This window comes from Alligator mississippiensis, chromosome 8 (assembly GCF_030867095.1).
Source record: "Alligator mississippiensis isolate rAllMis1 chromosome 8, rAllMis1, whole genome shotgun sequence".
NCBI classification, from domain to species: domain Eukaryota; kingdom Metazoa; phylum Chordata; order Crocodylia; family Alligatoridae; genus Alligator; species Alligator mississippiensis.
The window spans coordinates 24,163,617-24,177,741 of record NC_081831.1 but is presented as its reverse complement, the minus strand read 5'-3'; the positions used below and the strand labels follow the sequence as shown (position 1 = coordinate 24,177,741).

At 50.3% G+C, this 14,125-nt stretch overlaps 1 protein-coding gene across 1 annotated transcript in view; it reads right to left on the bottom strand.

Annotated features, from left to right (window-relative positions):
- Window positions 1-2,095: 2,095 nt before the first annotated feature.
- VAV1 (vav guanine nucleotide exchange factor 1) overlaps window positions 2,096-14,125 on the bottom strand; it is a 59,053-nt gene continuing 47,023 nt past the window's right edge. Inside the window, exons 21-27 of the mRNA XM_006265605.4 lie at window positions 13,127-13,192; window positions 11,237-11,268; window positions 10,571-10,687; window positions 8,269-8,356; window positions 7,462-7,576; window positions 4,500-4,651; window positions 2,096-2,570 (exon numbers count right to left, since the gene is read on the bottom strand). Of these exons, the coding sequence (XP_006265667.1) occupies window positions 2,517-2,570; window positions 4,500-4,651; window positions 7,462-7,576; window positions 8,269-8,356; window positions 10,571-10,687; window positions 11,237-11,268; window positions 13,127-13,192 (624 nt within the window). The 3' untranslated portion in view covers window positions 2,096-2,516. The remainder of the gene's footprint in view (window positions 2,571-4,499; window positions 4,652-7,461; window positions 7,577-8,268; window positions 8,357-10,570; window positions 10,688-11,236; window positions 11,269-13,126; window positions 13,193-14,125) is intronic.

Here is a 14,125-nt window from a genome sequence, read left to right as displayed (position 1 = left end):
CACTGTGTCTTTACCCCTCAGCCTCAGAGCCCCTGAAAGGTTAACAGCTGTGGCTAAAGGGCAGAAGACCATGGGTGACTGGTGCCTCCTGAATCGGGGGGCAGGGTGGGCACCCGGAGAAGCCACTAATAGCAGTGGGCCTGTCAGGGGGGCGCCAGCCCTACTGACAGCATCAGCGTCAGCCATCAGGGAGGCACCAGCCCCATCGGGGGGGCACATGCACCCCCGTGCACCCCCTACCAGTCGCCTATGCATAAGACCGATGGGTCAGGGCTGAAGAGTCCGAGTCCAAGTCCAAATCCCAACCACTCAGTGGGTCAGGTGACCATTCAGCTTCATTCCCCTACCCCTCCTGATTGCCCTCAGCTTCAACTCTGCAGTTCGCGGTCTGGCACAGAAACCCCCTTTGGCTTCTTCTTTTCTGCAAAGGCTTCTTATCAGCTTCAGGCCCTGTGGTAAAACTTCTCATGAAACTTCTCCCTCGAGGCCCAGAGTGCTGATCGCCCCTTATCCTGGCTCATTAAAGGAGCCCCAAGGTGAGGATCCTTGCACAGAGCAAGGGAGATGTCTCTGCTGTAAGGGGGGGTGGGGGCATAGCTGGCTGCCAGGTGTCTCAAAGTGCAGTATTTTTATCTCCTTCTTGGTCCAGCAGCTGAGTCAGGCAGAGGCCTCTTGTATATCGCAGTGTGTGCACACGCACGCGTGCACATGTGTGTGTGTGCTGGCACATGCGCACATGCATGTGCATATGTACACACATGTACATTGGGGACATGTGCAAGGCATGAGTTGGCATGGGTGCAATGTGTGGGCTTGAGTGCATGCAGGCAGCGCATGCGTGTATAATGTGTGCATGCACACACTTGCATTTATGTATGCATGAACATACATGTGTATGCTCTCAAGGTGTGCGCATGCACAATATGTGCATGTCTGTGCCGTATATGCACATATATGCAATGTGTGTGTGTGTGTGCAGGCATGCAATGTATGTCCATGCGTGTGCATGTGTGCAACCTATGTGCATGTGCATGTATGTGTGCAATGTGTGTACATGTATATTATGCATGTGCGCAATGTGGGCATGTGCATCTGCAACGTGTGGGCATCTGCATGTGTACCATGCATGTGCATGCGTGCAATGTCATATGACCATAAGACCTGCCATGTATTGGGTCAGACTGCAGCTCCATCCAGCCCAGAAGCTGGTCTTGCACAGTGTCAGAAAGCTGGGAGAGGGAGGTGGGAGGGAGGATGGGACAGGCCATGTCCAGCCTTTCTCCTTCCCTGCTCCTCTCTCGTTCCAGCTCCCAGAGCTCAGTGGCTGAGGAAGCTCTTTCACAGCCGCCCACTTCCCCTGCTGATGGACCTTTCCCCTGAAAACTGGTCCAATCACTGTTGGAACTGGGGTCATTATCGATGATACTTTAGGTTCTCCAAAGACATGCAGGGCAGTAGATCAAAACAGCAACCAGCTGGTGACAGCTCAGCAAGTTTCCTGGGTAATATCCCAACACACTGAAAAGAAGCACAAGACCTCCAGAGTCACAAATGAAAGCCCTGAGTGCCCATAATTTTAAATACCATAGTTACTCACATACAACATGCACCTTCCCCACCAAATTAATTTCCCCAAAACTGGGGTGAATATATTAAGTAGGAAAATAGATTTGCTTCCCAGGGTGGAAACTTTGATTCTTGCTCCACCCGGCAGCAGCTCTGGCATTACTATTTAGGCAACTGAGGAAGTCAATTAATTTAAGGGCTCATTAGTCTCCACTCTACAGTGGAGCCTCCTTTCTAACGGCCTTGATGTTCTTGTAGTCAAGTTAACCCCTTTTTAGGGCAACAGTAATACCTACAACCTGCTCTTGATCTCTCTCCTCCGATTTCACATCCTTGGAGACACATTCCAAAATCATACATCTACCCATGGAGAGCAGTCTCCACAACAGACAGGATTTCAGCTTTCATTAAGCAAGAAAGGGAAGGGAAGTGAGCTGCAGGTGAGGTTTTGTCCCTGCTCTATGCCACTGTAACTCTAGAAAAATCCTTTTTTCCCCTTCATTCCTCCTTTCAAAAACAAGTTGTATATCATATTCTGGGGGTGTGTTGTCTGCTTGAAAATACAGTAGATGGGCATTCATGCCCCGATCAAGAATTCATGGCACAGCTGGGAGATAAGAGGCATCTCTGCTGGAAGGGGCAAAGGAACCACATTTGCTGGCCTTCAATTTGATTTATTTGACAGGTAACTTCCTTAAAACATGTCAGAGGCAAGAGAAGGAGGATCTCAAAGGTTCATAAATTAATCAACAGGCGGGGGGGAGGGGGGGAGGGTTGACCCATGGCCATGCCTTCCGCCAGCCGCAGAACACAATAGGACTTCTTGCTACAGGGACCCATCAGGGGACCAAAGTGGTTACAGCCATGGCCACAGCTCCAGGCAGAGGCTGCTTGGGGTCATGATCTCAGGGGAACGTCAAAGCAGGGCCTGACCCACAGGTGGCCCGATCTCAGCAGTATTCGGAGTAATCTTCTTCCACATAATTTGCAGGGAACCAGCCGACCTGGCAAGGTGGGGAGAAGACAGAAGCATAATGAGATACCACAATCATTGGGAGGCATCTGGGGGGAATGGGCACTCCTCACCCAACTGGCTGGCCCGTTCTGGGGGAAATGGGCACTGCCAGCCTGTGTGTTATGAGCCCACCCCATAATGCTAATAGCAAAGGGGAATTCTCCTGAAAGTTAGATGATTATGGCAGCAGAATGATCTGGGGCCCATGCTAGACAGAATATGTTGGAGCTGTGTGTGTGTTCATATGTATATAAAGAGTTGTGTAGGAACATGCAGAATGCGTGAGTGTGTGCACGTGCAGAACTGTGCCCCCTGCTGTATGCAATGCAGAAAATCTATGTGTATGTATGTGTATATGTACATAAAGAGTGGTATGTGCATGCAAAAGAACTTATCTGGGCATGAGTGTGTGTGTGTGTGTGTGAAGAAATAATCTGTATGTTTCATAGTTTCATAGTAGCTAGGGTCAGTAGGAACCTGAACAGATCATCTAGCCTGACCCCTGCCACAGGCAGGAAAGAATGCTGGGTTCACAAGACCCCAGACAGGTGATCATCCAACCTCCTCTTGAATTTGCCCAAGGTAGGGGCGAGGACCACTTCCCTGGGAAATTGGTTCCAGATTTTGGCCACCCTAACTGTAAAATATTGCTTCTGATCTCTAACCTAAACCTATTCTCCATCAGCTTATTACTATTGTTCCTTGTTACCCCAGGTAGTGCTGGGGAGAAAAGGGCTCTGCCTATTTGCTGTTGATCCCCCCGATGAGCTTGTAGGCAGCCACCAGGTACCCCCTCAGCCTCCTCTTGCTGAGGCTGAACAGGTTCAGGTCCTTCAGTCTCTCCTCGTAGGGCCTGTCCTGCTGCCCTCTCACCAAGCGGGTGGCCCTCTGAACCCTCTCCAGGCTGGCCACATCCCTTTTGAAATGAGGTGCCCAGTACTGGACGCAGTACTCCAACTGCGGCCTGACCAAAGTCGCACAGAGGGGGAGTATCACTTCTCTGGACTGACTTGAGATGCACCTTTGGATGCATGACAAGGTATGGCTGGCCTTGCTGGCTCATGTTCATCTTGGAGTCAATAATGACTCCAAGATCCCTTTCTGCCTCTGTGCTTTCAAGAAGGGAACTCCCCAGCCTGTATGTATGCTGTGGATTCCTTCTCCCAAGGTGTAGCACCCTGCATTTGTCTACGCTGAGCCCCATCCTATTCTTGTCTGCCCACTTTTGTACTCTGTCTAAATCTAGTTGCAGCCTCTCTCTCCCTTCAAGTGTGCCCACCTCGCCCCACATCTTAGTGTCATCAGCAAACTTGGACAGCATGCTTTCCACCCCCTCATCCAAGTTGCTGATGAAGATGTTAAACAGTGCGGGCCCGAGGACTGAGCCCTGGGGTACCCCACTGCTCACATCTCGCCAGGTTGAGTACAACCTGTCCACCACTACTCTCTGGGTGCGTGTATGTGCACATGTGTATATGCACATGTGGGCATGTACGGGAGATGATTCACATGTGTGTATGTAGAAGATGGCACACATGCATGCATACATGTATGTAGAAAATGGCATGTGTGCACGTGTCTGTAGGAGATGGTAAGTGTGTGCATGTGCATGCATGTATAGGATATGGTTTGTGCACGTAGATGGCCTGTGTAGATGGCATATGCGTGTAGATGGTATGCACCTGTAGATGGCATGCACATGTAAGATTGTGTGCGTATGCATGTAGATGGCATGTGCATATAGATGACATGTGCTTGCATGTGTGTGCAGATAGCAGGTGTGTGCAGATGTTGTATACATGTACATGGTATGCATGTGTAAATGGTATGTGTGGTATGGGCATGTGAGCAGATGGCATCTGCATGTAGGAGATGGTGTGTGCATCCCTCCACCCCCCCTGTCCATCCCTGCACTTACCCGCCCATAGATCTCGCCCTTCCACCAGCCCGGGTTCCCCTTCTTGGACAGAATGCGGATGACATCGCCCTCCTGCAGTGTCAACTCCGTCCGGTCCCGTGCACAGAAGTCATATCGGGCTTTGGCTGACCCAAAGTACCGCAGCCCTCCTCCTGCAGTGGGGGGGACACCGTCACCACAGAGACAGCTGCCACACCTACCAAGCTCCACCCCTCAAGGCAGCTTGCAAGACGATTGGCTCCCAGACCCTTCCCTTGCAATATGGACTCTATTTGCTCCCTCACCATGACAGTGTCCCTTTCTAGAGGCCACCAGACTGGAACCTACAGACCTGCCATGGGGCCATATGACTTGTCAGTGGGATTGATGCTCCAGTCCTAGTGGACCAATGGCTTGAAGTTACAGCCAAGTAGGTTTCAACTGGCTATCAGGACAAAATTCTTCCCTCTCAGAGCAGGGAGGCAGTGGAATAGACTCCCAGGGAAGCTGGAGTCTCCATCACTGGACGGGTCCAAGAAGAGGTTGGAGAGCCACTGGTGGGGGGTGAACTAGGCACAGTAATACCTGTATTTTACTAAGGGGTTTTCTCAAGCCTCTGGGCTTTGAAGGTTGCTGCAGGGGCTGGGAAGGAATTCTATCAACCCCCTGCCCTTGCTGCTACATGTCAAGGGGTTTTTTATTCTGTAACAGGGAACCCTATCCCTGTTACTAGGAAGCAGAGCAGCCCTTTTGACCAGAGTCTTCAGAGCACAGCCTGCCAGCAGAGCAGGGGTTAAAAGCTAAGCCCTGCAGGCTGGTCAGCTAACTGGGGCTGTCAGGTGACTGGGAGAGGGCTCAGGCCAGAGCTATATAAGCCCAGGTCTGAGCTACCCAGAGAAGCCCAGGCTGGGACAGAGAGTGGACTCCTCAAGGCTCCAAGCAAAGCTGTAGCAGCTCTACAAGTGAGAGCAACCCGCAGTGGGGACTCAAAGAAGGAGAGCCAATGGGTAAGCAGGCTAACTGCCTCCATTACCTTTGTTTGTTATAGCTCAGGGGCTTACTATTTATGTTGTAGTTTAATCCAGTGGTTTGTGGATGCAGGTGTAAGGGAAGTGGAGACCTCATTAGCGCCCACAGGGACGCAACTACAGGGGACCAGAGAGCAAGGCACCACAGGAGTGCAGCTATACAGGGCCAGGGGCCTAGAGCAGATTGATTGAAGCTAGTGCCTCAAAGCTGGGCCCAGAATAGTGGGTCTGAGCTGGAAGGCTTAGATATATAAAAGGGGCAGAAGCTGCGTTAGCTGAGACCCCAACAAAGTGAGAAGATGCAGACAACACCTGTGAGACATGGGGCACAATAAGGGAAGGTTGGAGTCATGCAAAGAGCAATTAAGGCAGGAGTTCATCACCTCTTGGTGTTTGAGAACCAAGAACAGATCTGAGAAGCCCTGGGGCAGCCTCCCTTGTAGAACCCAATGTAACAAAAAGTTGTGACAGGCAAGGAAAGCAGAGTCTGTTCCCAGAAGCAAATTAAAATATGAAAAATGGATTCTGGAGTGCTTCCAAGCATTTTCAAATGCCCCTGGGAATGGCACCCTGTTACACCTTCCCTACATGCATTGGGTGTTGGCTACAGCCCAGGCTGGGGATGGTGACTATGCTGTGCCAATGTTCCTGCTAGGACTCAGCCCCAGAGGGTCCTAGGTAAAGGATCTTGCCCCTCTGCTCAGAATGAGACTGACACTATATTTGAGGACAGGAAGGAATGTTGCCTCCTGGTCATATTGATATGGTTTGGGGGGAAGTAGGGGCTGCTCTCCTCTGCCTGGGATCTCTCCTACACATATTAACAGTCTTTTACAGCCGCAAGACATAGTCCCCCTGCTTTACCTGTAGCGGGTTCAGGGTATGATGTCTGGTCTTTTCTGGGCTAACAGTAGTTTTGCTAGGAGGTTAGAACAGATGATGAATTTGTCTGAGATAGTTTGGACAGGGCTGATCGTGCCTCAGGCTGGGGGTTGGACTAGATGTGGCCTCTGGAGATCCCTTCCAGCCCCACTTATCTATGATTCTATGGGGCTGGGGTAGATCAGATGGGAGCTCACAGCTCCACCCAGTTTCTAAGGGCAATTGCCAATCCCCCTACCATATTTTCCAACATACAACATGTACTTCCTCACACCAGAACCAGCTGCTGGAAATTGTAATGCTTGGTATATTCAAGAAATATTGTAAAAGCCATTTCTGTCTGGGACAACTGAAAATAAAATGATCCCATAATTCATAGGGAGCAGAACTAGGAACAGGCTTTGCTTTAGCTGCTGATACTCAGGGCCCCATCACACATACAAATTAAAGCTAGATAGAAATGAGGTATAAAGCTGTTACACATTTTCAGGCACTTATTTGGTAGCTGGGTAACTCTCTTTTTATAGCTGGATGGACACTTTTAGGGTGTGACAATGACTTTGCAGGTGTGGCCAGTCTAAATTTATTGCACGATCAAATCAGTTCATTGTGTAATATATGTAATGTGTGGCAGGGGCTCCAGTGACTTACTATAAAATCTTTATTTTCCCTGCCCCGAGTCCTTCTGCCTTTAAAATAAAGGTGCTTACTATATTCTGGGGTGCAGCATATGCAAGAAGATATGGTACTTTCTCCTTATGGCCAGAGGGCCTGAGAAAACCCCTTGCCCCATCACCCCCTTGATCCAAGAGAAGCCTGGACATGGGGGTATTGCCCTGGAAAAAATGCCAACATTGCATTTCCCTCCTGTTTGGGGGCAAAAGCTTCAGGTTTTTTGTTGCCAAAAAGGTTATTTTTCCCCCCACACAAGCAGAGAGATTTGACCTCAAAATGATTTTGCAGGGGATGGAAGTTGCATCAGGAGGGGAGAGGGGCTTCTGCCCAGTCCCAGGGCTTGGACACGGGCATGGTTCCCCCAAGACATGGGGGCTGAGTACATATGGGGGCCATACCAGGAGGCCGGGGGGTGCTCCGTCGCTCAGGATCCTTGAAGGGAAACTGCAGGGTGGTGTCAAGGGTCTTGAAGCAGTCCTTGAGGGAGCTCTGCTGGTAGAACTCCACCAGCTCCTGCAGGGGCGGAGATGGAGAAGGGGGGTCCCTGAGGAGAGGCTGGTGACTCCACAGAGTGGAAAGCACATTGTCCTTCCTGAGCTGGGGAGAGAAGCCAAGCATCTAGGCTCTGCTCCCAGCCTCTCCTTCTCTAACCATGACACCCCATTTCCTTCTCAAAGGGAACAACAGAATCCAGGTGTTCGGGCTCCCAGACTCCCCTTCTCCATACACTATATCTTATTGTCTCCCCAGAGGCAAGGATAGAACCCAGGCATCTGGGCTCTCAAGGCCTCTGCTTTTACCAAAAGACTTCACTCACTCCCCCTTCCCTGAGCCCAACATAAAACCTAGGCATCTGGGCTCCAAACCTGCCCTTCTGTAATTGCCTGGGGATAGAATCTAAGTACCCTCACTCCCAGCTTTGGCTATCTCCAAATATTGCCCCCTACTTCTCTTCCCAAACTGGGGAGAGAACACAGATGCCCTGCCTCCCAGCCCTGCCCCTACCCCCGCTTCAACCACTAAACATCACTCCCCTCCCTGACCTGGGGACAACCCAGGGGTCCTGTCTCCCAACCTTCCCTGCTTCAACTGCTATTTCCGCACCCATCTCCCCAAGCCAAGGAGAGAACCCAGGCATCCTGGCTCCCAACTTCCCCTGCTCCAACCAATGTACCCCATTGCCATCCCAAGACTGGGGGTCTTACAATGAGCCCTTTGAAGGCCTTCTTCTCTGTGATGCGATACAGCCCCTCTGATGTCAGGATCTTGATGTGCTTCACCTCCACATTGAACCTGGAGATACAGATGCCAGTGCTCAGTGGTGCTCAACCAGACAGCCAAGATGGGGTCAACCATGTTGATTTACACCTGCTGGGGATTCAGCCCCATGGATCCCAAGGAGCCAGAGCTGATTGGCCGCATCCTGGGAGCTGGGTTGTTTGACTCCACCTTCAACTGGAGAGCTGAGTCCAAGGGAGCTCCTAGTTTACCCCAACTGGAAATTTGACCCAATAGGCTCCTACACAACAAGCCCAGCATACAATGGTGAATTGATCCTGGGCTCTCCATACTAGGACAGGATTGATCTGGAATGGGGAACCCTCGGACACCTAGGGCTTGGCATTCTCTTCTTACTGTGCCCCTCACCAGTGCCACATACCTGGCATTCAAAAGATCTTGGCCTTTTATGTTGGACACTACCATATTTCCTGGCATAAAATGCACACCTTTCCCCTCCCCCACTACCCCAGCCCCCAAAGCAGCCCTCCAGATTTGAGCTGTCTTATACAGAGGGAAGGTGATATTTCTTCCCTGGAACAGAAGCAGTGTGATGCTGTGCTAAAATGGCTACTACTTCTCTGCAAACAGCAGGGCTGGAGTCCATTGTTAACCTTCTCATCACTGCTAGTGAGGCAGTAGCTTTGGCCAAAGAAGCCCTGCACTGTCTGAGAGAACTGCTATGAAGAAGTCAGGATGTCACAGTCTTGCTACTGCTTTTGCAGGGGGCAGATCCAGGGCGGGGTGCAATGAGGCAGTTCCCCTGCCCCCCACAACCCACCTTTGATTCCTGCTCCACCCAAAATCCCTGGGAGAGGCAGTGGCATTTCTATTCAGGCAGCACTGAGGTAGTCAATGGACTTCAGGGCTCATTATCACCTACCTGATTCCTGCTAATCTCTCCATGCCATAGGTGTTAACAACTCTCTCTCTTTTTCAATGGTCTTAATGTTTCTCTATTCAAACTAACCTTTCTTCTGCAATGTCATTGTCTGTTAGCCAGTCCTGGGAAGGTCTTTCTTGTATTTCCTAGCCCCATAGAGCTGGGGCTCAAGAGGGATGTGGACAACATTGAGAGGGTCCAGAGGAGGGTCAACCGCATGATCCGGGGACAGCAGGGCAGACCTTACAATGAGAGGCTATGGGACCTGAACCTGTTCAGCCTTCACAAGAGAAGGCTGAGGGGGGACCTTGTGACCATCTACAAACTCACTAGGGGGGACCAAAAGGGTTTGGGGGAGACCTCGTTTCCCCTAGTGCTCCCGGAATAACAAGGAATAACAGCCACAAGTTGTTGGAGAGTAGGTTTAGATTAGACATCCGTAGGAACTACTTCACAGTTAGGGCGGCTAGGATCTGGAACCAACTTCCAAGGGAAGTGGTGCTGGCTCCTACCCTGGGGGTCTTTAAGAAGCGGCTCGATGCCTACCTGGATGGGGTCACTTAAGCCCAGTTTTCCTCCTGCCCAGGCAGGGGGTCGGACTTGAAGATCTACAAGGTCCCTTCCGACCCTACTTCTATGATTCTATGATAGACCGTTTGAAGCTCTAGCTAAAAACCTTAACTCAGGTGACCATTAACTCAGGTGTAGACATGACTGACAGTGAAGTATGTGCTGTAAGAATCTGAATAAGAGATGTATATTTAACTATAACAATTAGAGGATTAATGACGCATTATCTTTTGACTTTTTGCCTACTTTGCTATATAGATAGATAAAAATAAAATTTCTAGTAAATGAGTGCATATTCCAATAGTTACATTTGCTCTTCCTTTGATCTTAAACTGAGTATTGGGCTAGCCCCTTGCATATTACTAAAGCTTCTAGTTTCTCTTTAACTGGATAAAAATGCCAAGTGTTTTATGGGATGATGCATCACACCATCTGCACCCCCCTTTTCAAAATCCTAGCTCCACCCATGGCTGGGTCTGTCCTGCCATGCCAGGAGGTTCCAGCTGCCTCATCCAGATTGTCTTCTGGGATGCTACACCTCCTGGCAACTCTATGTTCCCAGGAGGACTTACTCAATGCCCTATAGTTGGCCATGATTCTGGAAAAAATCTTGCTTTCTACACCCTCCTTTCCAAAAACCTTATTTGTGGGGTGGTGCATGGTACAGGAGATAACATGGTAACTTTTTGTCTAGTGCCCCTTATGCCTGAGGAGGAGCCCCATTTTGGCCCATGAACTGGTCCTGCTATAGGATGGACCACGAAGGGTAGAATTACTTGATGCTGATGGCAAACTCAGCTGCATCCTTGACCCGTTGCCGCACCAAGAAGGTTCCATCAGAGCGGCTGCTGAGGACTTGTTCTGCCTCTGCTCGCTCCATGGGGCCAGCGTACCTGTGGGCAAGGAATGTGGTTATCTTGCAGTCTGCTGTTTGGCCATGCTGCCACGGACATGGATTCCAGGAAGGCTGAGGCAGCATGGTTAATGAGGAAGACCAAGATGGAAGGCAAGCTGTGTGGAAACCTATGAATTGATGTATGTAGGAGGGGTGTCAAACATACGGCCCATGGGCTGGAGCTAGGTCATCCAGCCTAATAGCCTTGATGAGGAACCTTCCTGCAGCACCCAGGTGAAAGCTGCAGCACTGTAGGAAGAATCCTTGTACTGCAGTTTGTTCCCGTGGCCACAGTCAAGCATTTGGGATGCCCGACCTCTTTTCATTGGGTTCTGGGTCTTGCATGTACTGGATCTGGCATGGTGGGAGATGGTCCATGGGCCTGATCCAGCCCTCAGGACTGGTCCTACCCCATTCATCTACCCCACAGGGCCAGGCAAGATTGACCCTCTAGCATATGTGCTTTCACAACACCCCAGACTAACAAGCAATTAAACACACCATGGAGCAAGCACAGAAATGCTGGAATTGTGTCACTTTTACTTACCAAGAGTAAATGGAGAGATCTGGGGGAGGTGTCTGGAGGGGGGAAAAGAAAGGTCTTAGTTCCTTGGTTGTAATCACAACAGGTGAAAAAAAAGTGCAATCTGGCTCAGGAGACCAGAGTTTAAAAGAGCCTTGACAACAAAGTTCTGATGTTCGTGGGTTTAAAAACAAGGCCCTGCTTCACTGGGAACTGTGCAGACCCCAGAGGAATCATAGAATCACAGAGAAGCTGGGCAGAAAGGTACCTCCAGAAGTCACATCTAGTCCAAGCCCCTGCCTGAGGCAGGATCACCCCTATCCAAACCATCCAGGGTAAATCCATAGTCTAACCTTTTCCTAAAACTATTGTCAACCCTGATACAACACAAGACACCACACAGAGACCTGCCACAGAGAGAGAATGGGGACAGTGGCAGCCCAGGTCCTGCTGCTGTAAAAGGTTGGTAACATGCACTCAAGAGATCCCAGGTGGAGGCTGTAGCCCCACTACACTGAGAACACCCCCCCCCCCACACACACACCCCCCACCCCAGTCTGTACCAATCTGACCATGCGATTAAATTCCTTCCTAACCCCAAATCTGGCATTGGTCTGAACCTGAGCAAAGGGGCAAAACCCTCTAGCCAGGAGTCTCCATCTTTAAGTCCCAGCAGGAGCATGCCAGGTGCCATCCCCAGCCTGGGCTGAAGCAATACCTCTGAGGAAGGCTTAAAAACACCCTGACAAATGTAGCAGAAAGGGGTGAGGGGGCAAGCACGAAAGCCCAGCAGCCTCGGTAATCCCCACAGTAAAACATAGCCATTGCTATACCTAGATCATGCCTGACTAGTGGCTGACCAGCCTCTCCTTGAACCTGATGGAAAGTCCACAACTCCCCAGGCATCTATTTCACTGCCTCACTGCTCTAACAGCAAAGAAGTTTTTCCTGATCTCCAATCTAAACCTATCTGGCTGCAAGTTCAAGACATTGGTCCATGTCCTACTCTCTGCAGCAAGACAGAAAAAGTGCTTTCCTTCTTTATGGCAGCCCTTCAAGTATTTGAAAACTACTATCAAGTCCCCTCTTAAGTGCCTTTTCCGCAAGCTGAACATGTCTAGCTCCTTCAGCCTCTCCCCATATGACTTGCTTTCCAAACCCTTGATCATCTTTGTCACCTGCCTCTGAACCCTCTCTAACTTTTCCATGCCCTTTTTAAAATGTGGAGCCCAAAATACACACAATGCTCTAGATGAGGCCTAACTAGTGTAGAGTAGGCACTGTCACATCCTACGTCTTGCACCTAATGTGTCTATTGATGCCACCAAAAAAAATGTTTGCCTTTTGTGCAGGAGATCGAGTGAGCCCCCACATAGCACAAGACAATGTATGGACTCCTCCTTCCCCCACACTTGTGCCAGGTACTGCACAGACCCTGCCTGAGATTGGGAGGGATCTCCAACAGGAATTGCCCAGACCCCCATTGACAGCAGGAGTCTGTTATGTGACATGAATAAATCTCAGCCAGGATCAAGGGCCCCATGGACCAGGAACACCGCAAAGCTGGTCAGGGCAGCATGAGGCCAGGTCCTGCCCTGAGATCTCCTGAGAGGCAAAGACCTTACAACAGGGAGGGGAAATATAGGAAGAACCACTTCTGGTTTGAAGACCAACTAATGAAGGAACAAGATGGAGAGATGTGCCTAAGGCTGCATGAGTTATCAGTGGCAGGGCAGGTCTCCTGAATCCCAGTCCAGTGCTTTGACCATAAAATCCTTCTGCTAAATGGGATAGGGTTAAGACTGACATATTTCTGATCCCCCTGCCCCATACCGGGCAGCCAAATCCACAGATAAAAACCCCCAGAAGTTACCGCTCTGATGCACAGCAAACCCAGAAGGAAGTGTTACTTACATACACATACGGCTTCACCTTCCTGCAGGGGAACCAACCGACCTCATTCGTGGATGTGTTTCTTCCCTGAAAGCGACAGCAGTATGAGCTGAGACCCAACTGGGGCAGATCCATCCCCAGGCCCCAGACAGTAGGATCAGGCAGAGTTGTCCCTTAGGAAAAGAAGTCCATCCAGATTGGGATATATAAGCTCACAATGGACAACAGCAGGCTGTCTGGGCAAAACCTCCTTGCTATGATTCTGGCCTGCTTGTTGTATGCAAGGGAATATGGTAACAGACTCTGGGCCCTGACCCCACTGACTTAGACCCTCCTGCCTGTTCCTAGTTACTCTTGCTTCTGTCTCGGACCTCCCAACCTGGATCAACTGCTTGCCCTGACCAGGATCTCATCTGTCCCCGCAGCTTATTATCAGGGACTAGGCTGATGCCTGGCTTGGATCTGAGCTTCCACTCCAGTCACCCCCTCACCTAGCACAACTTACTGAGGCCCACTGTCTATGCCTGGATCAAACCTGACAGGTGGCCAAAGCCAATGCACATCAGACCTATGGTGATGGGCCAAGAGGCCTTTGCTGGGCCTGATATTCAGCCCAAAACTACATCATGAAAGCCATAGTCTGATTCCCTCCTGCCCCTATTCTCTTCTGCAGTGTTTCCCAAAAGACCTTTTTTTACCCCAAAGCTGACCTTTTTCACAGGAAAAAGGAATATTTCCCAGCTCACTTGAAGCTGGACACCTGATGACAGACAACCTCAGTGAAACCAACGGGCATCTTTTCATTGACTGGGGTGGTTTTGGAAACAGCTCCCATTGACTTTTGCATGGCTTGGGAGCTCCTAGCCCCCTTGGGGAACCAAGTCTGGGGGCAACTGGATGATGGCAATGGGCAATGACCCCTCATGAAGTGGCTCTCTAAAGCAAACACTGCGAACCCAGGCTGGGGCCACAGAGGTATTTTTAACTGGCTTACTGAAGTGCATAAATTCTATTGGTTTC